This window comes from Parasteatoda tepidariorum, chromosome 12 (genome assembly GCF_982258835.1).
Source record: "Parasteatoda tepidariorum strain Cologne lab strain chromosome 12, Ptep-v5.0, whole genome shotgun sequence".
NCBI lineage: Eukaryota > Metazoa > Arthropoda > Arachnida > Araneae > Theridiidae > Parasteatoda > Parasteatoda tepidariorum.
Window position 1 is genome coordinate 51,736,432 of NC_141766.1, and position 27,841 is coordinate 51,764,272.

The following is a 27,841-nucleotide window of genomic DNA, read 5'->3' on the forward strand; positions in this document are numbered from 1 at the left end:
AAAATTTGTTTCAGTTATTTTGTTATTAATTATTAAAAAAGGTGACATGGTTGCTAGATTTTGAATAACTCGCTTTTTTGGCAGTGTTAATTTGGCCTCTTTCCATAAGTTTATTACTGTTTGTTCTTGTTGCAAGCTGTGCACCATCAAACCCACTTCCACACTGCTGTGCCACTTCTCTAGGAGGCTTTGGCACCATCTTACGTAAGTGTTAACACTTTTAGCATTGTAAACACAGGTATTGTTAGCATTGTAAGCACAAGTAATAAGTAATCAAATACATCGTTCGCAAGAATCTCAAAACACAACGATGCGAAATGGATTTAAAATACCACGGAAACAGTAACCCGGAAATTTAGGCGGTACCGAGCTTGCAGCGTTCCCTAGTGTAGAAAACACCATCCATACAACTGAAAAGAGGAGGAGCAGAAAGGGGGAGGGGCCAAAGACATGGAACCGGTTTTCTCCTCAGATGGCGTATTCGAGCGTTGCGTTCGCCTATAAAAATATTTTTTTGAAGATAAACCGCAAAAATAGGGTAAACCTAAAACCTTGCCACCGGAAAAGAGCATTCCCTATGTCAGGTTTCAAGAGCTGATAATTCAAGAGCTGTAAGCAAATATTAAATATCGTTGAATTCCGCAAACGTGAGCTGGTCCAAAATATTTTGATCTTCAAACAGCATGTTATTAAAGTTTGGTAGTGTATAGCGTGAGGATGCCTGTGAATCCTCAGGAAACAGGATGACCCTTCCAGGCATGTTTTCAAGCATGCGCAGTATACTAATCATAATGAGTAACGCCTCCTCCCTGTCCTTCTTACAGACGTCTACAGAACAGAAAATGGCGCGCTCATTTCCAGAATCAAAGCTCTTTTTCAAATCAAAGCTTATCAAGAAATAATAAAAGATTATTAAAAGGGTATGTAATTATATTTTATTCGAAGTATTGATTTTCTGCCTTTTCATTAGAAATATGTATTTCCTTAATTGTTGAATGATCATCTTTTTTAATTAATTAATGAACGTTGAATAAATAAAAAACTTTGCAAGAATCTATGTTCAGTTTCTTTCCTATTTTCTTTATTTGATGTTAAATGTACAATGTAATGACTGGTGATTAAGACGTTAAAATGCAAAAATTGCGAACAGAAATCCGAATAAATTATTTATAGTTTGTAAGTGCAAATATATTTATACAATCCTTAGTATTTAACGATCATTCAATGTAAAGAAAAGGCAGCATTTCATGTATTGAATAAAATATATTTACTGCTCATAATAAGATCTCTTTTGTTCACTCGTTTTTCATTGACTCAAGAGTCTTCACATGATTATTTAATAAAAAATACAAAAGAAATATTTCATAATCATAACAAAATGTGACCCAAGCATACTCGTGATACAATTGGTGTGACTAATATAAAGCATGTTTCCTTAATTAGACTAAGCAATAATGTAAAATTTGAGGCACTTATTTATTGAGTGTAGGTAAATTTTCCGTCATATTTGAGGGGAGTATGAGTTCATGACAAAGTAATGAATTTAAAAAGCTTGGGCCAATATAACTTCAATGCGAAATAGAATAGACTTGATTAAAATCATCGACAAAATAAGGAAATTTTTGCATTAAATTGACTAACATAATTCGAATTAATTAGCACATAATTTTTGTATTCTTTTCCCAAACTCAATGTATTTAATTACAAATTTACACAAATCATTTTAAAAATTTCTTATATTTCAATAACGCCTCTGTAGATGGCACCACCACTATCTTTCCATCTAAACTTTTTTTTAACTGATGCTTCCCTTCCCTTCACCAACCTTTTGAGAAAGGATACGCATGAACGAAAAACTTACAAAATAGGCTGTTTACTCGACAGCTGGTAGCAATAAATTATGAAAGATAAGATGATTGAGAGGATCCTAAATATTTCAGATTAGAGTTAAAAAAATTAAACTTATAAGCATTCAAAAATGAAAAGTATTTAGGTGCACCTAAAAAAAGCAATCACAGGACGTAGCATAAATAATTTATGTAGTTTCATTATAAATATGTTTTGTGATAAAAATTGTTTAAGATTTTTGCCCTATTGTTCAAGTAAACAGCTGAGTTTGAAAATTGAAATGAAATACATGAACAGTAAGAATAATTAATAAGTTCGAAAATAGGTACAACAGTTACAGTTGAAATATCAATATTAAGTTTTATTGTGATAATAATGTTGTTTGACTAACACATTTATTCTTTAAACTAGATTGTATTTAATAATTATTTGCATTTTTTTCCACGTTTTATTCATTAAAAGTGATTAATTCTTACACAGTTGAAAATTCAAATGTAACGTAATCTTTAAAAAAAAAAATTCCAATACAAATTTTACAATTTGTTTTTAACTTCAGAAATTCCATTTCCATCCATCTGTACACATGCCACATTTATATCAAAAATAATTTTTCCATTAAGTTTTGTTTTACTGATCAAAAAAAATTCCTATTGTCCATATTTTCTTGCTTCTCAATTACATTCATTATTTTAAAGTTTTGATGTGAAAAAATGTAAAATTGATATACTTTTCTAACAGGTATTTTTGTAATGGAAATGTTTACATCCTGGCTTAAAGACTGAGAATTAATATTATTTGATTATGTTTTAGACTTAGGTGCGCCCCCCCCCCCACAGCAAAAATTATAAATGCACTCAATCTTAGACTAAACACAATTTTTTGAAAAGTATATTATATGAGACAAGAACACTGTGATGATAATCGGGAATTTATAGTCATTCATTTTATTTTTAATTTATAATCATTCATTTTATTATAATTTATAAAAATTTATAGATTTTAATTTAAATTATTTTTATATGAATTAGCAAAGAATTAATAATCGCGATGAAAAGGCGAAATTTAGAAAAGTACATTGTTACTGAGTAACAACATTGAATTCATCTATAGTAGAGTGCACTACCATTCTGAATGAAGGGCTACGTTCCAAGTATTTGAATAGATTAGATATAATTTTAATGTAAACATAAGTGTTTTACACACAGCTCTTTTCATCAGTCACTAAGTGATAAATTTCTATTAAATTAAATTCTTTTAAATAATTAAAATTCTTTTTTATTATCTTAATTCATTCAACTAATTCTTTCTTTTTTATCAGTTAGCTTTGTAATATATTTGCATAAAATTAAATTCTCTTAAGCATTAACAACTGAAGAAAACCAAAATAATACTCTCATAAATAAAAATATTTCCTTTTTATCAAAAATAAATGAATAAATAGATAGATTTATCGAAAAATATAAAGATGGGGAAAAAGTGACGGTTTTATATCACATCAAGTAACATAAAAGTATAATTTAAAATCAATTAACTGTAATGTTCTTGAATGAAAGTAAAAAATAAAGAGATAAATATTTTTTGAGAACATAACTGCAAAGTAAATATTTTAAGTAAAGAAATCGTATGGGGTAATTTAAATTTTAAAATAAAATTTTAAAAAAAAAACACGCATAATTGCTCAAAATAAGATTTAATATTAATTTAGGATTAAGTTCTATATATTCTTAACCTTAGGACATTGCTAATTAGTGAATTATAAGAGATTTCATGAATATTAAATCATAAAAGTTTTTTCTTCTTATTTTTTTAAACTACCAAAAATTAGAAATTAAGCTCAAAAAATTAAAAACGCATTAAATCCTACAGTCGAATTTTGCGTTTTGTAATAATGTTATTGTATTGAAAAAATCAAAAAAGGGAAATAATGGCTACTTTAAAAGAAAAAAAAAAGATTGTAAAATAACATGCTGGATGGACGATGAAATCGGCAGTAGTAAAGCACATCAAAATTAATGATTAAAATGCCTCGAAAGTTGCAAGTCGTTTTATTGCCGGATTAAAAATAACAGGATTTTTGAAACCCTGTGGAGAAGCCTAGCAATAACAGTTGAAAGAACAATAAAAAACTCTTAGATTTTGATGAATTTGGCACAAATCAAGTGCATATTCGCGATTTAGTGTCGTGTTAATATATATTAAAAGTATGATATTTTCAAAACCATGAGAAAATGCGTATTGCCGAAAACAAGCAATGGAAAAATAGCCTGTTTTTACGATAAGACTGACATAAATAACGTACTTCAAAAGAGATTATTACTTGCCCGATTTGAAAGTCTCGAGCCGTTATAATATTGCATTTAAGAGATCGGACAAGAAAGATTTGGAAATCCGACTCAGGGGGGTGGGGTAGCTCTTGAAAATTTTACTTCCGATAAAACGCGATCGAAAATAACTTGAATTAACTTTGAAATGGACTGAAATAAAGAGCTTTAAAAGCATTACTAAAATTCGAAATTCACGCATTAATTCTGCCGAGGTAAAATTATCGGGATTTTAAAAACTATGAAAATTTGTAGTAAAAAACAACGAAAAGAGCTATAAAAAAACTACAATGATTTAGATTTGGCGCGTTCAAAGACTCATTTGCAATTTAAAATTCCTAATCTTTTTTTCTTATTTTTTTCTTCCTTTTTTTGTGAAAAAAATTTATAGTTTTTATTTTATTCAAGTTTTTATTTTATTTATATGTTTAAGAAAGACCGCAGGCCGTAGAAGGCTCATCAATATAGATGAAATTTATTAATTCTGGAATCGTGCGTCCTTTAAACCTCGTGTATTCTTCCCCCCCCCCCGCACCGCGGTGGTAGATGAGGTGTTATTAGTTAAAATAATTAGTATTTAAGAACATTTGTTATTTTATTTCATTTACTGAAGTGTGTATTTGCATAAAACAAAAACGGTGGTTTATTTTTTTAAAGATTTGACAGCTGCAAGGAAAATGCCATTTAGAATGCTTTAGAACATACAAGAGCATTTCATGTACTTTTATTTCTTCTTCTTTTTTAAATTGTCTTTGGCGCCTGGGGTCCCAGGCAATCAGGGGGGGGGGGGATTAGCTCTTGAAAATTTGAGTTCCAATTAATTGTATTAAAACAAAAATCTACGAAGAAACACATTGCCTTGTAAATCTTTTAAAATAAATATATTATACTGAATAAATAGTATATATTTTTTTCTTTTTTCAAATTGTGATACTCAAAAAGTGACCGGAAACCAAATTCTCTACATTTCAATGAGGTGTTTAGGCACTCAACTTTCATTTCCTTTTCAATTTGCTCCCCTCTTTTCCTTTGATTGTTCGCACTTCCAAAAACATCATGAAGTCCCAGGGGCGCCCTTGGGCAAGTAAAAGGAACACGGACCATAAATTTTACTAGTCTAAAAGGCTATTTATAGAAAAGCGTGTCTAATTAAAAGAGTTTTATTCGATTGGTTTCTGTTAGTTGATTTAAGACTGTTGCATCGTTTTTAGCTATAATCTACATCCATGTTAGTTTATGGGAGAAATAGTTTTCACTTCTTCTCAAAAACTTATTACCGTCTGACATCTTAATATACGTATCATATTAAAAGATCTCATTAAAACTTAATCACCTAATGTTTCAAATTATTTTAAATTGTTATTATAAATTTTTAGAGCAATATCCATGATGTGTTTATGAAGTTATTTTTTTAGCTATTCATGAACTTGAAAAAAAAAACATAACACAAAAAAACATAAATACATAATTGATTTCTGTTGCCTACAATAAGAAAAAAAAAAAAAAAAAACTTCTGTGACTGAAAATTACCACATGAGCACTTAGGGTGCCTTGGGTGAAGTAACTTTGGGATATCTAATTTATAGTTTTAAAATCAACTAAAATACATTCAATTCTAGAGCATAGCAAATTTTTTTGATATCAAATATAGACAAAAATTTTAAAAACATCCCTAGAGATTTCTGATAGAAATTATTTGTGAAAAACATTTTTAGAAGGGGAATAAAAAAAATCTGAAATCAATTCTTTAGCTATACTATATAGAAATTTCTAGCTAGAACTTATAATAGTCTAGCTATATTAAGTTCTAGTTATAACAGTTATAACTCAGATTCGCTGATTATTATAAAAAATGGGGACTTTAATGAGATATTTAATTCTTTTGCAGTGTTATTTTATGTATTTTTATGAAATATTTTCTTTAACATTTTTTGCAACGTAAATCATTTTAACGATAAATTTTACAATATAATAATTACTTATTTTAGTTTGGGCATTTTAATTTATCGTTTTAGTTATGTTCTAATATATTAAATGACATTAAAAATATTAAATAATGCATGAGATAATTTTAAACTATTTTGTAATAATATATTGATCAATATTTTACTTTATTCTAAATTTAATATTTGTTTTAGTTTAATTTTTATGAAATTTATTTTGCTTATAAAGTTTACTTTAGCTATAGAACGAATAGTTCAAAATTCTCAATCATATATAAAAAAAACTACTCTTGACGTTTACTTATTCACACTTTTTGCTTCGCTATATAGGGGCTATCTGAAGACATTAGATACATTTTTCGATCTAGTTTTTCATGCTTAATTGCATGAGATAAAATTCAAGTGTGTGGCATAATTGGTTTTAAAGCTGTAAGAAGTTTCTTTTAAATAAATATACTTTATAAAAAAAAACGTATTTTAAATATTAGTCCATTAGAATAAGCAAGAAAAAATGCATTGGGAACAATATTTATAATTAAATACGATTAGGAATAAGCAATGTAAAATGCATGAATAAAAACTTAAAACCCTCTATTCGATTCCTGTTACATATCTCATTCTATTCAACACACATAGGAGGGGACATCCTTTTTTTTTCTTAGAAAACTGTTAGTTTATTTTAAGTATTTATGCATATACGTATGCATACGCATTCATATTTGTATATCTATACACATGTATACATATTTATGGATACGTAATATGTTTACGAACGTAATATGTATACGTATGTATATTTATATATAAATGTGTTTATAAAACTTAAAGTAGACAAACAGTTTTCTAGAAACAAAAAGTGTGTAAAAATTTCTTAACAAAAAAAGGTCGATAGATAATGCCCTTTTACAATTAATATTTTCGGAGATATCAATAGCTCCTTCTCAATGTAAATATTTTTTAACTTTTAAATAACTATTTTTTAAAATAATTTAAAATCAAAGATCAGGAACAGATAAATTCTAAAAAAGAAAAAGCGAAACGAATGACGCCAACCGTTACCAAAAATTCTAATTAAATAGCATTACATAAGCTGAAACGTAATTTGCCTTTTTCAGGCAAACACTGCAATTGTCTATCCATCGACGTTGATCATTTATGTTTTGACGTATAATGCGGTTTTCGGAATTTTATGTTATGCAATATTTAATTTAATTATGAGCATACGATTATTTTAAGAAATTTCATATTTAAAATTTTTTATAGTATTTAATTTTTTAATATTTTAGAATTTATACAAGCAGAAATTCAAATTTGAACCATTCGAATTCGTGGCTTCAAAAATTCTTCATTTTACAGCTAATATTTTCACGTTCAAAGCAAATAAAAAAATAAATTTAGAGTTAAAATAACTCTTATAAAACTTATTTCCGCATCAATAACACTTTCAGAATATTCCTGATATATTTCACTAAAATGGGCAAATTTTCCTATTTTACTATACCCTTGTTTCTCTACGGGGGCGGTGGGAGTATGCTGAGGGGCAGGGAACTTGTTTTGGGCTGTAGGGGGGCGTTGGATATGTTATGGGCGGTAGGGGGGCAATGAGCATGGTTAGTCATTCAAATTTAGTTTTAAAACTCCCAAATAAAATTATTAAATTAAGATTAATTTAATAAGTAAAATAAATCTTAAATTAATATTAAATGAAAAAATAAGAATATTCGATACATCATTTGCACCAGCAATAAGACGAACTTGTACGACACCTTTTCTCCGTTTCGAAACAGTATTGCACAGCGCATGAGTCATTTATTTTTGCCTCTGACTTTTTCAAGCCATTTGGCGTATGGTTCTAACTCATTTAAGCCGTTTGGCGAAAATTTGATTCATAAATTTCTTATTTCTGGGAACGGCTTATTTATTTTGAATAAAACTTTTTTTTTTTTTTTGATTTTAGTGCGGGGTGACTACTGTGTTCTGAACTATTGGACGGATAGGCGTGAATTTGATATTCATATTAGCTTAATAACTTTAAATCGAAAGTGCTATGCTGTTTAGTTTTTTTTTAGAGTAAAATTATTATTAGAACGAGAGGAAATTATTATTACTTTTTTTAAAATTCGAGTGTATTCCATTTTTGCTTTATTAGGATCCTCAAAAATATTAGGGGGGTTATTAATTCACAATTAAGATTTTGGCAGACAGCTGCCGTTACTGTTATCGGATTTTCTAAGACTGTCTCCTATAGCTCTGACTCATTCAAGCCATTTGGCGAAATTGAAGTGCATGCTCTTTTAGTAAGAATGTTTGATTTGATCAGTATTTCTTATGATCGTTTTCATTCACTCCTTTCAGTTTTTTTCCTGGTTTCAATTCGATTTCATTATTTCTTTGGCCAGGTACGTGTGTGAATTAGTTTTTCATAGTATATTATTCATTAATTTTGTAGTTTTTTTTTTTTTCATCGTTTGCATTTTGTTGCCGCCAACAATGTCATTTAACAAAAAGAAGTGTCGTCAATACAATGCCACTTACTGGAAGTTTGGATTTGTTTAATCACCGTCGAACTCTCAACTACCTATGTGTTTACTTTGTAACAAAGTTTTATCGAATGAGGCCATGAAACCCTCTCGTTTGCTGGAGCATTTGCAAAAAATTCACCCTGACAAACAGAATAAACACTTGTCATTTTTAAAGAACATCAAGGACAAGTTTCTGAAGGCACCTTCGGTCTCGGGCTTACTAGCAGGGTTGGGTTTTTGCCGTCAAAAACTGGTTTTTGACATGACAGTGGTAAAAACCGTGTTTTTACCGGTAAAAATTGTCAAAAACCTACTGTTTTCTTTTATTTCTGGCATATGGTGGACGATATATTATTTTCACATAATTGCCTTTATAAATTAATGTTGTAAATGATTGCTATTGATTTTGCAACTACATACACGTATTCTTATGGAAGGATATACATTCATACAGAAATATTGTAATATACTTATTGAAAATAGTGATACTTACTTTTATCATTATAGCTTGATTTGCTAAGGATTCAAAATTTTGCACTTCTTAATTGTTAGAAATAAACAAACAAACAAAAAAGCTTGGAACTATTAATAAATTCAAGAACTAAAATGAAGAATTTAAAATTTGGCATTTCTTAAATATTAGAAATAAGCTAAACAAAACTTCTAACTACTAACAAACTCTATGTCAAGAATTACTGCTATTTTGTCAAGTTAAAAGCTTTTATTCAGTTGAAAAAGCACATTAAACAAAACTTAATTACAAACAAAATTATATGTTCTGTAGTCGGGGTCACTGTGCCGAAGCATACGATAGCAAGTGACTAATTTTGCACATTTTTCATTGCCCAGTCGATTTCTGAGTTTAGTATGAACGAGTCTGAAATTCAAGAATAATGAGGATTCGAGATCATTGAGGATAATGATAACAAAAGGTTAGTGCAATGTTGCAAGGAAACTCTAAAAAGATTTCCCAGGCTTTTTCATGTCTCATTTCTGTGTAAAATATTGAAAACAAAAATGATAAGAAAAGTTTTTTTTTGATGAGGCTTTCTTTTTATGTGTACATGTGTTTCTCACAGCAAGATTTTATGAATGAAAGTAATCAATCTTGACATTCTTCAGTAACGTAATATGCCAAACAAAATGATGCTTGGAAATGTTGAAAATTTGGATTAGTATCCTAATATTTTACTTCAAATAGTATGTTTTGATATAATCATGTTGGGGAAATGCAGAAATATCTTTAGCAGAAATATCTTTGTTCTTAAATATCTTTTAGCAACTTTGTTTTAAATTTTATTGCCAAAAAAATGAATTAATTTTAAATTATAAGCAGTTAAACCCAAATAAAAATACAGTTTTATCTAAACTATGGGTTTTTGACATGACGGTAAAAACCATGGTAATAACCGGTAAAAACCGTCATGTGTCAAAAACTTGCCAACCCTGCTTACTAGCAACCTCGTCCCAAAAATGCGACGATGGTCTGATAGCCTCTTATAATATATCAAAATTAATTGCCAAATCTGGCCAAGGCTCGTACCATAGGCGAAGAGTTGATACTTCCATCTATTAAGGAAGTCTTAGAAACAGTTTTACATCATCCAGCCGCATCTAATGTAATAAAAAATATCCCATGAAGCAACGATACAGTGCGGCGACGAATTGATGAGATGGCGGAAGACGTTGAGGATTCCTTATGCAAACTTTTGATATCGAATGAATTTTCCCTGCAAGTTGATGAATCAACTTTGCCTAGTAATGAGGCTTTATTGTTGGCGTATGTCCGGTTTGTTGAGGAAGGAGAATTTTTTCTAGATAGGCTCTTTGCACGAAGCTTGATTATAGATACCAAAGAAGAATCTATTTTTAACACTGTCAAAGATTATTTTAAAGAGAAAAACATTACTTTTACGAATATTATGTCTGTTGCCACTGATGGAGCTCCAGCAATGGTGGGTCGACATGGTGGGTTTATCGCCTTTTTGAAGAGGGAGGTACCAGATATTTTAGCTGTTCACTGCGTGATTCACAGACAGCATTTAGTTGGAAAAAATCTCAGTGACCGCTTGCATCAGTCACTGCAATACGTTATCTCTGCTGTGAACAAAATTCGCAGTAATGCTCTTAACGATCGATTATTCAGACAGCTATGACCTGTCTCAATAAGTTTTGAAATCTTTTCGACTCTGTGCTTGAGTTCCTGGAAGACAAAGATGTAGCTCTGAGAGACAGATTGCTAGAATTTAAGATAGACGTTGCCTACATGACGGATTTATTTGCAAAATTTAATGGTGTTAATTTAAAATTTCAAGGCAACGAACTCAATTTGATCACTTCAAAATCAGTTATTTCTGCCTTTCTAAAAAAACTCATTTTGTGGAAGCAGAATTTTGGTAGGAATGAGTTTAGCTAATTTCCGATCTTATCGGATCTTAAGAAGAATGGTGAAATTTCCTTTGGTGATATACAGGAATATTGTCAACATCTTGAGTCTTTTTACATAGGCTTTTCTAATCGTTTTAAAGATGTGTTGACCCTGGAAGTCCCTCAATGGGTTATGAACCCTTACGTGAATATTGAAGCAGCAGAGGTTCATATTCAGGAGGAATTGGTCGAACTTTCAACTTATGAAACTTTGAAAGCTAGCTTCCAGAATGGTGATCGTCTCACAAAATTTTGGCTTCAAGATAACATAAGTCGTCTCTACCCTGGACTGTGCTGTGACGGATCTAGTCACAAAAAAGAGAAATCGACTCGAAATCGTGCAACAAGGGGACTTGCGTCTTCACCTCACTGAAAATATTGAACCGAATGTTAAGAAACTAGCTCTGAACCATCAAGCAAAATCATCCCACTGACATAGTTACTTGATTGCTTGGTTGATACCACGTTTCAGTGTAAAAAATTATTTTTGATGCTTTTTTAATTATCTAATTAAGTTTAAATAACTCTTTTTAGCATAGATTTCTTTGTTTGTTTTCTCATTACCGTATTTATTTTGATTATAATAAATAGATTACCTGTCGGGAGAAAAGTATCGAGTTAACGTTCACACTATTTTTTTTTAAAAAACCAAACAATGTTAACGCGTAAGAATATTGCTTAAAAATGTTACCTCTTATAATTCAGCTCACCCTATGCTCCAAATAACTGAATTTTCACAAAAGGGGCGTTTAAACTTTTTTTTTGCTCCTTATGGGGGTGGCAGCGTTAAAAAGGTTAAGAACCTATGTACTATACCATAGTTTATTGCTTTTGACATGAAGAAGAGTTAGATATTCCTCTATGGGCTGTCGCGCCACTGAGTTCAGTTTTTAGTACATCGTGTAACATATCTTGTAAACAAGAAAAAGAAAAAAAAACCGAGAGCAATATTATTTTTTACCAGATAACGGCCTAATTGCGAGGACATTATGGTCATGGATATAGATCCATAATGTTCGTTGCGACTATGTCTTCATATTTCCCTTCTACAAAACAAGCATGAATTTAATGATGGAGCCTAAGTGGAGTAATAGTTATTTAAAAAAGCAGTTACTAAGTAAAATTATATGCAATTTTTTAAGTAATAGTAATTATTGAAAAATAATAGAGTAATAGTTAATCACAATTTAATTAAAAAGCAATAGTTAGTAGTTATTTAAAATTTTTATAGAAATATTTAAGGTTGTCAGGAAAAAAGGAGAATGTAATACATTATAAAACATCCCTTTCTGTGACCTTGCTTTTTATTGATCATAAAATGAAAATAGTGGAGATAATGATCATGAGAGTAATAATTTTCTCGCTTTTTCGCTGCATTAATTTGAATTTATTCAACCCCTAACTGAAAATACTGTGGAATGACTCTTCCAGGTGACAATACTGAATACAAGCAATATCTTTGCTGTGCAATCAATATTTTGCTTACACCATAATTAACAAGCATTTTAGCTGACTAATTTATTGTGCTTATTCACATACTTTAAAAGAGCTAAATAAAATAACTTTTTTAATACAGTTTCAATAAACGTTTTTTCGTTATATAAACATTGCTGTTCTATATTTAAATTTGCAGATTTCATTTACAATAGGAATTTTAAATTGCATTTGAACAAACCAGTTATTAAAGAATAATAATGAAATTGAAAAAAAATATTTTGCTGGAACTTTCCAAAGATATCATTTAATTTTGTAAGCAATACAAAATAGATAACAAAAGAAACACAGAAATGCAAAAGAGATAATATTCCACGGCAGATAACAGTCAGGTGAAGAGTAGAAGGTTAAACCCTTTGACGCAGAATTTTCATTCAAAATATTTTTTATTATTTCGTAATAATTAAAGTCAAAATAAGTAAAAAACTTAATATTTTGAATTATAATAATTTATGGTTATGAAATAGAGAAAACTAAATGTAGATAAGGATACAAGTGTCCATTGCGAAGCATGGACTGACGGCGCACTTTCAAACAATGCCTTTCCAAATTTGCACTTATTTGTAATCATTTAAACATAAGGGAACACAAGTAATTCAACATGTAAATTTCTTTAATTTTCAAAATTAATTATTGATAAATTTTTGAATGTAAATAAAAAAACTTTTTTTCAAACTACTTTTTTTTGGATTTTAATAGAAATATAATTCCGATAATCTAACAGATTTTTTTAGTAACTATTAGACGGTTTCTTATGTATTTAAAAAATAAAAAAAACCATGTTTCTATTAGTAATTAAACTCTCTAAAAAATATATAAAAGGGACGTCGCTCTTTCTTTTAAACTGTGTGCATCTTTGACGACAAATGAAGAATCATAACTTAAAAAGTGTATTTAAAAACCAACAAAAAACATATTTATAACAAGATAACATGCTAGCAATTAAGTAACAAAAGATTAGCTGTAAACATCTATTAGTAAAGTCTTTATAAGGGAACATAAGTAAAGTCTGGATCGGTGAGGCAGCGCCGCTGTTCGACTGTCGTCATTGATTTGTTCAGAGCCGTTTTTATGTTTTTCGGGGCCCTGGGCCTGTCGTTATTTGGGAGTCCTTTATGATTAATTTTAGTATAAAAATTTTTTAGCTTAAATCATTTTTAAAAAATTATTTTACTTTAAGGTTGAAAAACAAATACATTATTATAAAAGCGTTAATACATAATTAGTATTGAAAGTTTAAGGTAACAGTACTTTTCATGGTTTTTGAGAGTCTTCTGTCACGTCATTAAAATTCATTTCCTGCCAGACATCATATTCAATGCTCATGATTGACAAATAATTAAATCTTTTTTAAATCGAAAAAAAAGAAATGTATGAAGAAGAAAATATAAAGGGATAATAGCTCAATGCCCTGAAACCTTTTGTTTTCGAAGCACTAAAGTATTTCGTTCAAGCCCTTTTTCACATTGAAAATGAAAATTTAAAAACTAATTGTACTACTGAACTCCAAATTATCTTTTTCAGTTAAAAGTAGAGAGAGTGAGAAAAAGAAGCTAGATGATTTTTCGTGGGAAAATTAAAAAAAAAAAAAAAATGAAGAATTTGAATCAAGATTGAAGCTTTAATTTTTTATAAAGGATAGGTTGGGATAGAATTTTTGTTGTTTACAATACATAATTACTTCATAATTTTCTTACAAAAACTAGTTTTTCATTCACCTGTATACCATCTATTTACATGGAAGTATTTGTTTTAAATTTTTTTTTAGTGTTTCAGTCTCATAATTCCTTCATTATTATTCTTTGAATTTACACTAGGGAGAATTTCATTTAACAATAATAATAATATATTTTCTAAGCAAACAATGTCATCGTAAAGGAATTTTTTTTATTTAATAATAATATATTTATTAGTAGCTATGAATTTTGATTTCATAAATGAATTTTTGCAATATAAATTTAGAATTATCGTTAATATTTTTTTATTCGCTAAATTTAAAAATTTTAAATTTATAATTACATATTCATAATAATTATTTTAATTCTACAAATAATAATTTTGTATTATTTTTATATAAAAGAAAAATATCAATTTACTAATTTCGTTTTTTAAACTTGCTTCTCAAAAAACAGGTGTGGTCAATACATTTAGGAAAACAAGTATTATTAGAAACACATAATTCAAATTTTCTGTCACATAAAAATTTTAATTTTTTAAAAATAAAAATAAACATAAAGTATATTCTAGTATGTATGTATAGAAAGAAACATTTGTATTGTTCTACTGTTGTTGGCTGGCATACAAAAATCCCCTTTCCAAGAATTGTATAGCTGGTGCAGTAATTGAGTAAAACAAACCACCCCTTTAGAAATCAAGTTTCGAGTCTCCTTCTACAAGAACGTATTAATTCAATCATTTGCCACATGCCTTGGGCCAGGCCCATCCTTAAAAACGGCTCTGGATTTGTCAATAATGACGGAAAGTGGCGTCGGCTGGCATCACTACAGCTTCGCCAGCACCAGAGGGTTAATGATTTCTCTCTTGATGGGGAATTAGGGAAACAGAGAGCATCTCTGAATTATCCATATTTCAAGCAAGAACCATATTTCAAGTTTCAATATTATATGTGCAGTTGATTTTTATATATATATAAAAATAATAAATAAATAAAACGTTATAATATAAATTTTTTTTAACAGTTTGAAATACGTTTTACTGTTAAAGTTACAATGAGTACTATAGATAATGAAAAGAGTTAGCAAAACATTTATCCAAAGTTCCTAAATCAGATTTTTTTCTCAGTTTGCATTATTATAATAGTAAAAAGTAAAATTATGGAAATAAAATCACTATAGACTATTTTAAGAAATTTTTTTCGTGACTCATCGAATTTCAGTAGAAGAAAGAATGCAAAAATAAACGAAAAAATAATAATAATAAATAAATAAATAATAAATGAAAGTACTACGTGCAACATCAAATGTTTTCAATTGGAGAAAATTGTGAAATATTTTCTTAAATAAAATAAACAAAGGTTTTAACTCTACGATGAATATTTATGATACACTGATGTGAAACAAATATTTGCTGTGGGTGGACTAATTCTCATGCATGTTAATTAAAAAAGTATAACAAACATAAAGAATAATTTTATTAATAAAAGGTTCATTTTCCAGTTAATGATCCTTTACATCATTATCTATTAATTTTATAACCAAAAGATAATATGCTAGTGCTTTTATTAATGAAAAATCATAGCAAAAATCTAAGGACAGAAACATGTGAAATGAGACATCTTAAAAATTTAGATACAAAAAGTACGAGAAATCATTCTTATATCCTTGCTAAGTGTTCCGAAAGGAGTAAGAGGGAAAAACGGAGAGAGAAAAAAAGAAGAAAAAACTATTCCCACTAATTTAGGAGCATCCGTCAAACATCCCCTCCCCTCCCACTAGATTTGACAGTCCCAGACAAAAAGTAAAATTCCAATGTATCTCAGTGCCATCTTTTGGCGATATACGTCTCCACTAACTAAAAAGAAACTATTATTATTTATTTTAAATAACTGGTGCAGCCATCTATTAACAGAATAAAAAATATATAATCCACACTAGCAAAGACTCTGTTTTATGATTTAATTCAACTAAATCTTTATATTGTAACATATTTTGTTATCAACTGAATGAAAGAGTATAAAAACAAAATATGAAATGAAATTGATAAATTTGAGTAAAAAAGAAATGCATTATGAAGATTGAAACATTTTTAAGTACTTGAATTAAAATTTCAAATGTCTCTTAAGAAGTTATATTTTTAGATTAAGGTAAAATTAAAAGGTATTTTTTTTTCAATATTTATTTGGATTTTTTGTTTTCGGAATGCTTTTAGTAATAAAGAATGGGAGCGTCACCTTAATTGTAATAGCAATAAAAAAAATTGAAGTTTAAAGTAAAAATTTTAAAGACATTAATTTGCATATTTTAAAGTTTTATGAAGTAAAATTAATGAAAAAAAAAACCCTATATTTTTATATATAAATATTTAATTTCAAACGAATTTTTGGGAATGAGAAATAAACTCTGAAAATTTAATGTTTTTTATAAGAAAATAAAGTATTTTTTTATAACAGTGAGTTCATTATTGCTTAAATAATATATTGTTTTGATGAAATGTTTTTTTATTTATTTTTCTTATGTCATTTATGGCAATCTTATGAATATTCTATTGAGTCAATGAGTGAACAAAAGGGAACACAGTATTATGAGTAGTAAATATATTTTATTCTATATATTTATTGCTGCCTTTTCTCTATATATTATTAAATGCTCGTTAAATACTATTACAAAGGATTGCATAAACATATTTAAATTTAAAAATCATTCTCTATTCGGGTTTCCTCTGGTAATCCACCAGTCATTGCACATTTTGACATCAAATAAAGATTTTCGTTAGTCAAATATTTTAAAGAAATGATCATTCAACTCTTAAGGAGGTATAAATTTCTAGTGAAAAGGCAGATAATAAATATTTTGAATAAAGTATAGTCACATACCCTTTATGTAATCCTTGATTAGTTTTAGATAAATTTGAAGTAGTCACATTTTTGAAATGCCATTTCTCGCCATTTTCTATCGCGTAGTCATCTGACTAGTAGCAGGGAGGAGGCGTTACTCATTATGATTAGTATACTGCGCATGCTTGAAAACATGCCTTGAGGGATCATCCTGTTTCCTGAGGATTCACAGGCATCCTCACGCTATACACTACCTTAAAGTTTCCTGTAAATTGCTTATGAAGTTTTCAAACATTTTGAATTCATATTTTAAGCTTGTATGACCGAATAAAGAATAAGCAAGTGTTGGAATTTGTTCGACTAGTTGAAACTATGTTTCGGTCTACTAATAGGCAGTCTGAAAATTACTTTGAAATATCTAGTCTAAGTGACCAGTCAAATTTACCTGAGGGTGCCTGGAAAGTTAGTTATTAGAAATTAATTTACAGATTATATTTTTGTTGTGCTTTTTTCCTACTTGAATGTTCTCAAGTGTGATAGATATTTGATTAAAAAGTTGTATATTTTCAGCTGTTTTTTGTTACATAAATCCGCTGGTTAAGAGAGACCCGAATTGAGTGGAATGTAATGTTATTTTCTTTCTGATAATAAAATCCGTTATTGGTAGAAAATAAATGGGAACATTGTAAAATTTATTTATTTCCACATTTTTTCAGGGGGCTCAGCTTATTTAATACAGTTGAACCTCGATATCCCCAATTTTAAGGGAGAGCGAAAAAATTTCTAATATCCAAAATTTGAGTCATCAAAAATCAGATGCCATCAGGTATGGAATAAAGGAAAATTATTATTTTTTTCATTTGTTATGTATGGATCATTCTCTACATAAACAAATGATCATTTAACACTCGTGCTGTAACATGTAAAGGAATGAAGTTCTACTATCAAAGCTGTCATAATAAATGAGATAATGCATCAGCATAGGGCATTTTCATACCAGGGCAATGTTTCACAGTTTTGTTAAATTTCTGTAGAGACAATTGATTTGTTAGATTTCTGTAGAAAACGGCAATCGTTTTTACATACTTAATGAAACACTTGTGGATCCGTGTGTGCGTATACAGAGCTGGATTCAGTGGGAAGGATTTTCACCCTCTCATGTGCTGTATTTTGCTAGAGATTCTCAATTTCAATTTTCGCCCTTTAAAATTAAGCCAAAAAATCTCCCTCATTTTCGTTCTATACTGGCGCCAAGTAAGCATTGTGAAATCTTTTTATTTCTCTTGTTAACTTTATCATTGGTGAAACGCCATCTTCTTCATCACTGGCAAGCTAATGACCTTCTCACAATATTCTATTTATAGATCAGTAACATAATCTTTGAACTTGACTTGAGGATCATTCACAAATTATGTATTTTCATGTGGGTCCCCAGAGCAGTCAAGAATCCTACATTTTTAATGTACTTATTTACTTTTTATTAATTATTGTATTATTATTTATAAAATTTTCAGTGCTCAAGTTGTTTTTATGACATAACTCAATGATAGAGGCAAAATTAAAAAAAAACATGGAGAGGCTTTTACTATTTTAAATGCTGCAAAAAATTTTATGTTTAGCTATGTTTACAAATTCAGATTTGTCATTCCAAAAAACTAGTCATTAAGGATTTTCAAAAGAATTAAAATTGAAAAAAAATCAAATTGCCTTTGATTTGTTAAATATTTTGAGTGTAGGAATTATAGAATACTTTACTTCTGACTAAAATGAAAATTGTTGTTCTCTTTCCTATTATGTTAGTTTTTATTGAATTTATGCACACTAAACTTTGAATATTCTAATTAAACTTTTAACTCATTAATATAAATCAGATATTACTTTTCAGTTTGTTTTTATTCCATTTTGGTAAAAATGTTTTTTATATTGATATAATTTATTTAAGGTCAGACCTTGCGAATGGTATTTAGAAGAATATAAAGATTGTAAAAGTGAGTAAAATTTATATTCCAGTTTACTTTATTTTTTAACATTAAATTTTATTTTTATAGATATTATGAATTTTCTATACGTTTTTCTCTAATTCAAAATCATAAATATTTGACATGCTTTTCTAGTGCTGTAGTTGGAAAAAATCTTAGGGTTAACTCATCTGTTTGTAGGGTATAAGCAAGTCATGGTTGACTGTTTTTTATTGAGTCAAAAAACGACCAGTTTAAATTACTTAACTACAATTTTAATTTTAAATAAAGCAGATACTTGTTAACAAAGAGGTTTGCTGCTAATTTGCGTTATTTTTTTCTTAGGGTATATTCATAATGAAAGCTATTGATAAAATAATTGTAAAATGAAGTTAACTGTATAAATTTTTACTAAATGTTAGGTGAATGCAAAATTCTTCATTAGCTCTTGAAAAATGGTATGCACCACTTATTTCTTAAACACATTGCCTTGATAGCTAGAAAATATATACAGTCGAACCCCGCTATAGTGAACCTGGGATATAGTGAACACTCGGATGTAGTGAACTTTTTTAGCGGTCCCGTCCGTATTCCTATTTAAATAATGTTATTTTTAACGCTTATAGTGAACAGCTTAGAACTTGGAAACTCGGTTATAGTGGACTCAAATTTCATTTCTTTAAATATCTTTTTCAGTCCTCCATCTTTAAACTTGTAGGTGTTGGGACTGAAAATGAATGCATTCCTATAAAATGTGTCATATTACTCTCCTTTATGCTTATCACTTTTAACTATACTGTAATAAATGTCAAACAGATCATTTATCTTATACTTCCCCCTCCCTGACAAGCCTCGCTTTATCTCTTTCCCCCAAGCTTGCTCTACAAGTTGTTAACTTGGCCACCTGCTGAATTTTTGGAATTTTCTTATCTGTTTAAACCATATTCTTTACAAATCGTCGCCCCTTGACAATCAAGAAGGGGAACAATTTAACTCGTTCTACAGCTGCACTCTTCATATTCTTACATTATCTATTTGAGACAAGATTTTTAATTCAAAAGCAGTGAAAATGGCAAATTCTCTAAAGAAAAAAGCGTTTTCGATAGATGACAAAGTTAAAATTGTAAAGCGTATTGATGATGGAACCAATCAATCGACACTGTGTAAGGAATTTTCCCTGTCAAAATCTACAGTTTCAAACATTTAAAAAAATCGAAGTGCAATTCTTGCGGCATACGACAAAAACATGGTTTCATCGAAAAAACTGCGTGGAGCTGAAAGAGAAAACGTAGAAGATGCTTTGTTAAGATGGTTCGAAATCTTGTTCAAAATGTGAAAATCTTGCATTCTTCGCACATTGTAGATAAGAAAATTGATGAACTCAAAATAAAATCAAATTGTGTTCAATCAAAAATCACAAATTTTTTTCATAAAAAGTGAAAATAAAACTAATATTTAGCGACGTAATTACTTTTTTCATCAATTTTTGCTTTATATCTGTTAATTAGTTAATAATTTTGTAAATAACTTATGCAAAATTGCAAAGCCAATTTTCAATCATTCAACTGTCTTATGCAAAAAATTTGGATATAGTGAACCATCGGTTATAGTGGACACATTACTGAGTCTGCAGACGGTTCACTATAGCGGGGTTCGACTGTATATGCATAATACAAAAAAAAAGTACGATACAGATTTGTTTTGTTAGAGTTTAACAGTAAGAGAAGTTCACATTTGTAATAACACATTACTTTAAAAGTGTCTTCATTCAAATAAAAAGTGGGTGAAGTCTATGAGCCACTCTTTTTTTATTGCTTGAACAAAATGGACAATTACAGCATCTCTTAAATATTTTTATTTTTAATCCTAACTTACTGGAAATTCTCTCCAGAATCCGAAAGTCTTGTTTTTTTCATCAAATGTTTATTTATTGTTCATCAAATGTTTATTAAAAATTAAGCATTGGAATTGCTCAAAAAGGCCTCTGTAAGTGATGCAATCAAAAAGGATCCCTGATTGGTTATGTCATCACATGTGCTGAATGGAAACATGCCTTCTTTATCTGCTAAGGGTGTTTTAATGCTCTTATAGTTTTGGTATCACTTATATCGTATGAACATCTTTTATATATTATTAGCCTGCCCGGATTAGTAAAAATTTTGTGAATTAAATTTACAGTTTAGAGAGTGTGTGCAAAATGGAGAAATGATTTTAAAACTTCAAATTGTTTATTTATCACTAAAATAGATGAAGAAATGGTTATGCAGCTCTTCACAGAGAATCAACAGAGAACTCTTCTTTGCTGAAATCAGTAGTGTTAAAATTCACAAATATTATTTTATTTCACTTATTTTTAAGTTAAATTAATGATCAATTACAGCCTAATTACTTAATTAAAATCAGTCGCAGATTGGTTAGAAGTAGCATTTAGGTATAGATTGGATGATTTTATTATAAATCAGTGTTTACATAAATCTAGTCCATTAAAATAATTCTATTCATCATTGTTACAATTTATGTGATAAATTTCAAAATATCAGGTAATGTAATTTAATTTTGCCCTTTTTTAAAAAGTAGAATTGAAGAAATATTTACTAATGCAGTATATTTCACCTTTTTTTTTTACTATTTATTAAATATTTAAATACACATTTATTCTCATACCTATTCTCAATATTATTCTTTGAATAAATAAGAATTTTGTGGTAGTTAGAAATTATTTTTAAATTTATAATTTTTAATTTCTTTTTCTGTTACATAGTATTTACAAAATATGGTTATACAGTGCAACCTCGAAAATCCGGACTGCTGGGGGGTTTGGAAGGTCCGGATTTTAGATACCTTACTTGAATTGATAGAATTATCGAAGTTTCGAATTCGCCAGGCTGATTTCGCAATTAATCACGCATGTGTAGACCTCCGACATCAATTTAACATAAATATACTCTTTAAATAATAAATAAAAGACATTAAAAATCAAACTTTCGTCATTTTCCCCGCAATCGATCGTTTAGATAACATAATATTAGCAATTAAAACTAAAAATATAGACTTAAAACGTGAGCTGAATTTCAACTTATAACCGAAACAGATGCTTCTAGACTAGACTGTACCAGCTGATACTAATCCTTTTTTTGTTGGGGGATGAAAGAACTTGTCCTCGCCTCCTAAGCTTCAAGGTTAAGAAAGAACCAGTTTTCTTTCATCACAAGGGGGAAAAACAAGGAGATGGAAGAATTCCTCCTTCTGAGGGGATTCCCCTTCAGGAGGAGGGGGATTCCCCTTTATATTCCTTGTTATCTATACAGAGCTGATAAGAATGATTGGAATTTCCTTATCAGCTATGAGCTTTCATTAATTCACCACCTCTACCTCTTCATCTACTGCTTCATTGTTGCAAAAGAGTTGTGGGATTCCCCTTCAGGAGGAGGGGTTTTCCTTTTATATTCTTTGTTATCCATACAGAGCTGATGAGAATGACTGGAATTTCTGTATCAGCTATGAGCTTTCATTCACACCCCACCTCTACCTCTTCATCTACTGCTTCATTGTTGGAGAAGAGTTGTGGTTTTTCATTAAAATTTTTATTTTAAGCAATTTTTTTTAAAATTTTTTCTTTTGAAATTTTTTTCTGAGGAACTGGACGTATGAGTCCGGATTTTAGAGATTTCCGGATTTCAGAAGTCCGGATTTTCGAGGTCGTACTGTAGTTAATTTTTCTTCTTATTTCTGTAAACTATTTGTCAGTGCTTGCAAAGAATTCTCAAATAATAAAATGAATGCATTATACATTTCTGATTAAATTTTTTTTTTATTAAAATAGGTAAAAAAATCTCAGGTTAAGCATTTTGTATCGCCGAAAACGAATCAACACTTTTATGAATCTAGTCAATTAAAAATATATCTGTTCATCATCACTACATTCTATGTGCTTATACTTAAATGTTCACTTAATGTAATTTAATTTAGTCACATAATTTCAACAAATAGCATTAAACTGAACTTTTTTGTTTTACTAAAGCTAAAGAATTAAAAAATAATTATGCAAAATTAAAAGAAATTTCAACGCTCATATTTTAATTATTTATTGAATAATTAAAGTGACATAAATGTTGATGTCTTTTCTCAACATTTTTATTCTTTGAGTAAATAGGCATTTCGCTGTGGCGAAAAATTATTTTTATATGTATTTATAAAATTTAATTCCTGTTTTTGTAATGTGGAACTAAAATACGCATGTTTGATTTCAATACGCTTAAAACATAGATTAAAGCAATTAAAATAAAGTTAATAAAATTTACTGTAATATATAATTTTTTTTTCTTATAAGTTTTACTGGAATCACAAGTATTTTTAAAAGACTACTGATATGCTGAGGATAATTCCCTGCATTGAATTCAAGCTAGAATAAGTAAATAAAATAGATAACTTAAGCTTTTCTTCATTTTCAAAATCTTTTCTAGAAAGAAAATTTGTTCTAACTCAATACTGATAAATGCACCTCAAATATTTACTTTCATTACTTTACTTTCTAGCTACATTAAAATTTTTTAGGCACTATAAGCATTTCCAAACTTATTACTTTTTTTTTAACTGGACTATTCTTCTGTTCTCATTGTGTCTTTTTGCTAATGAGTCCCACACTTGCACCAATCAGATTTAAAAGCTTTCTAGCACTTTTGATCATGATTAGTACAATCAGCACCACACTTCTTGACAGAAGTGGGAAAGTGTTTTCCCAGAACAGAGCAATAAAATTTTTTTTCACTTTGTAAAAAAAGTAATGGAAACGAATGGAAAAAAATTGGTTTGAAATTTGTTCATATATTTAAAAATTTTTTTTTATTACAACAAACCTAATATTTCCGGAAATATCATTCCCCTAAGTTTCACCCTCAACTACAGCACTGTTCTTTCCATGTTATTTATTATAAGACAATAATAAATTTCAGTTCAAAGGTGCTTTTGTGCAATATTTTTATTTTTTTTGGTTAGGTAAATGAAGTATGTTATTTGGTCAGTTGTGAAGTATATTATTCTGTCAGCTTTTTAGTCTGAAGCCTGTATAAATGTACATTTTAGATCAGAAAGGTCATCTAATTGTTGCCAGGAAATAGGGTTATTTATAGCACAATTTTTAGGCAAAATCTGCCAACTATTTTTTTCCATTGGAAATCTACTATGAACGAGCTTCATAACATATATATGAAGTTGCAATTGGCTCCTTTAGAGCTACTAGCCTCTTTGTTTAATTTTAACCACTTAGTATAGTGGGAAATTTTTAAAGAGTTGATAAGTTGTAATTGTAATGAGTTAATGGAAAATGCTAATCAAAAACATCCTTTTTTCTGAAATTTTAATTAAAAAGTTTTTTAAGTAATTTTATATATATATATATATATATATATATATATATATATATATATATATATATATATATATATATATATATATATATATATATATATATATATATAATTTTTTGGGGGGGTGGAGTACTAGACTTAAAAAACAACATGAACATTAAGTATTGTTTAAAAAAAAAATTATTAACGCCTGCCATGTGTTTGAAACAAGGTGAATACTTCACGATAAATTTTGAGAAAAGTGGCTTGACAACTACAGTAGGGAACCGATTATCCGGAACGATCGGGACCATCGCTATTCCGGATAACTGATTTTTCCGGTTTTCTGAATCGCTACAAAAAGCCGCTTTTTTTAATGTTAAACCCAACTAAAAAAAAATTTTTTTTTTTTTTGGAAATAATCTTAAAAAGAAGAAAAAACGATGGAGTAATACACTAATGATTATTTCCAAAATGATGGTAAGGTAAACATCTTTCAAAAAAGAACGAACAATCCTAAAATCTTATAAGGAAAAAAAATTTTTTTTTTTTTAAATGGCGGGAAAATTTATCGAATTTCGTTCCGGTTTTTTGGTTTTCCGGTTTTCTGATTTCCGGATAACGGGTTCTGTACTGTATTTCTTTTCTATTCTAATGTTAATACTGTTATAATAGAGTTTCCGAAAACTAATAAAGCAAACTTGTTTTTTGAGGAAAAAAAAGTTTTTACCGTATGTTGCTCTTATCATACAAAAATGCCAAATATATAAAAATCTTAATTTTGAATTTTTTGTGAATTGCCTTGATTTTTCTATTGCACAGCAGATTGACCTTCATAAAATATTGCCTTATGCATTTTTTAAGAAAAAATAGGTAAGCAGTTTTCAGTCTCTACTTATCTAGTTGTACTATTGTTGATTGAAATATTTTCGATTTTTTTTTTCATAATAAAATTCGTTTTTTCCTGGTAGATTGCTTTTTAGTGGACTGAAATCTTTTTTGTTGCTGTACATCTTATTAGATGTCATTTTATTTATGAAATTTATGAAAGTATTTGTTCAAGTAGTGTTATAAATGATTTACTGAATTTTTTAGAAGTTTTATAAATTACTTTATTTTTGCTTGCTGCAGGTCTAAAGGCTCAATTTCATCAGTATTTTATTTTTGGGGAACGGACAGATTGTTCGCAGTGGCAAATAGATTACAAAAACTGTCTACAGTTTCGGAAAAATGAAGACACAAAATTTTTGGTAAGTTTTTTTTTTTAATGGGATTTATTACACCTATATATATATAATGCTTGTCTGTAAAGGGAGGAGCAACATCTTGAACTGATGGGTAAAATAGTATACTTTTGAAATGGATTTCAGAAATCTGAACTTTTTATGAGTTTTAATTTCAGTTTTGCATTTTTTCTAACTTTTTTATTGGAGTTATTTAATATTCCATTCATAATTTTTTTTTAAATAAAGTAAAACTACTTGTTATGAATGGAAAATTTTTTTAAATAAAAATATGCAATCCCTTTCCATAATAAGATTAGTTAAGTAATAAAACTGTGTGGACAAAATTATGAGGCAAAATTTAAAAATTAATAAATAAATGAATAAATAGAAATAATTTTCTTAATAAATTATTGATACAGTGAAACCTCACAGAAGCGACTACTCTCTCTTCTAGAATAAAATGGGTGTTAATGGAGGTTGGCTGTTCCCAGGGGTTACCTTCATTGACTTCAAAATGATATTGAAGGTACATGATTTTTAGCAAACAATTTTAAATTTAATCACTGGCATTTTTTTGGTACGGAAATGTCACTTGTGCCGGTGTCGTGAAAAGAGGATTGATGAATAAAATTTATCGCCAATAAAAATGATCTTAACTGATATAATTACGCGTAATAAGAAACTTACGAATTATGAATGATAAAACTATTTCAAATAAATAAACAATTATGTTTTTTATTCAAGTTTAAATTTAATTTTATATCATAAAAATTAGTTAGCTTTAAAAATGAGAAGAGGTTTGTTTGTTTGAGATGCTTAGTTTTTTCTAAAATTGCGTTTTTCCTAATTTAGCTTTCAACTCTATAAATAAATCATTGATAGCATTGTCTTTAGAATTGTCAGTCTATTGTCTATTGCCAATCTCATGCCAATAAGGACTGATCAGTGTCAATAAGGACTGATATGTTCGAATTATAGCTTTCCCTATCAGAAAAATAAATCCCTTTATCAGTGAAGTCTTTTACATCATATTTACTTATTTTAGATATTGTACACAAGTAGTTTCCTTATCTAATAAAAAAGTTTCATGCAAAAAATTACCTCTGATTTCTTGAAGTTCATATTTTAAGGCAAAAAGTTTTATTTCTGCTGTTTAAATATTGCTAAATAAACTGTGCACTAGAAATTCAGAATGATCAATTTTTAGCTTTCTAACTATTCTGTGACATCACAAATAATATAAGATTTTTGCAAAGCTAAGTCACATAAACAACAAACTTTTGTTTTCAAAGGGTTATTTAAATTTTTCTCTTATTTGAATTTTTTGTTTTAAAACATTTGCAGTGCCAGGTAATCTATTACTGATGACCCTAATAGTCTCAATTTCTTAACCATGTCCTCCTCCACCAATGAAGATCAATAATTTTTTTAATGTGTAGTTTACATCATAGTGATTAATAATATCTATATTGTCTTTGTCAGTTTCATAGTTTATTCTTGAAAACAACACCAAAAAAATTTTTTTTTGACGTGGGGACATCTCAAGTAGTTTAAGTGAGAAATCAACTGAAACAATTACAGAGAATGTGCAATTTGAATGGATTTGTGATGAAAAAAAGGAAAAACTAAAATTTAATCCCCCATCAAAGAAAAAAAAAGGAAAGGAAAAACTTAATTAGAATACAATTAATTTACATTTGATTAGCAGTTATGGGTCAGTAATCCGAGGGACCACTGGTTGTTATTTCATGTTGGTCTAAGATGGGTTTTAGTGGTATCGAGCCAACATCTTACAATTAATTTTGAACACTGACTGTGCTTTTTGCATCAAGGTAAAACTATCATAAACTACTGAGATTATTTTGTTTTAAGTAATTTTCATACATTTCAATGTATAGTTCAGTGTATTATTTCAATATGTTTCTTATATTAATCATTATAAATAATTTTAGGAACCTATAATCGAAAGTGAAAAAGAAAGAGCAAAACTCAGGGAAGATGCTGTTAAGTTAAATGATGTATGGGAATATCGAGATAGAGAGAGTCCTCCAGATAATTGGAATTCACCAATGCCAGACTGGATGTTGAAAAATAAAGAAAATTCATTATTAATAGAAACACAAAATAAATTAAATGAAGGCTTGGTTCCTGCTACTATATTTACAGGATTTAGTTGTACAATCATGTAATTTTTATTAGTTTATTTGTATTGTATTATATTAAAGTCATTGGAGCTTTTTATCA

The 27,841-nt window shown here is 28.7% G+C and overlaps 1 protein-coding gene across 1 annotated transcript; it reads left to right on the plus strand.

Annotated features, from left to right (window-relative positions):
- The first annotated feature begins 617 nt into the window (after positions 1 to 617).
- LOC107451617 (synaptic plasticity regulator PANTS) lies at positions 618 to 27,841 on the plus strand. The gene is made up of 5 exons (XM_043040337.3): positions 618 to 689; positions 17,324 to 17,530; positions 19,011 to 19,056; positions 25,503 to 25,621; positions 27,550 to 27,841. The coding sequence occupies exons 2-5, from the start codon at positions 17,441 to 17,443 to the stop codon at positions 27,784 to 27,786; spliced, it is 492 nt and encodes a 163-aa protein (XP_042896271.1). The 5' UTR covers positions 618 to 689; positions 17,324 to 17,440; the 3' UTR covers positions 27,787 to 27,841.

Bases quoted from the DNA above. Each gene is read 5' to 3' on its own strand.
- LOC107451617 (XM_043040337.3), top strand. From the start codon at position 17,441: ATGTTTCGGTCTACTAATAGGCAGTCTGAAAATTACTTTGAAATATCT. The intron at 17,531-19,010 runs GTTAGTTATTAG...AATTTATTTAAG, and splicing joins TACCTGAGGGTGCCTGGAAA to GTCAGACCTTGCGAATGGTA. The intron at 25,622-27,549 runs GTAAGTTTTTTT...AAATAATTTTAG, and splicing joins ATGAAGACACAAAATTTTTG to GAACCTATAATCGAAAGTGA.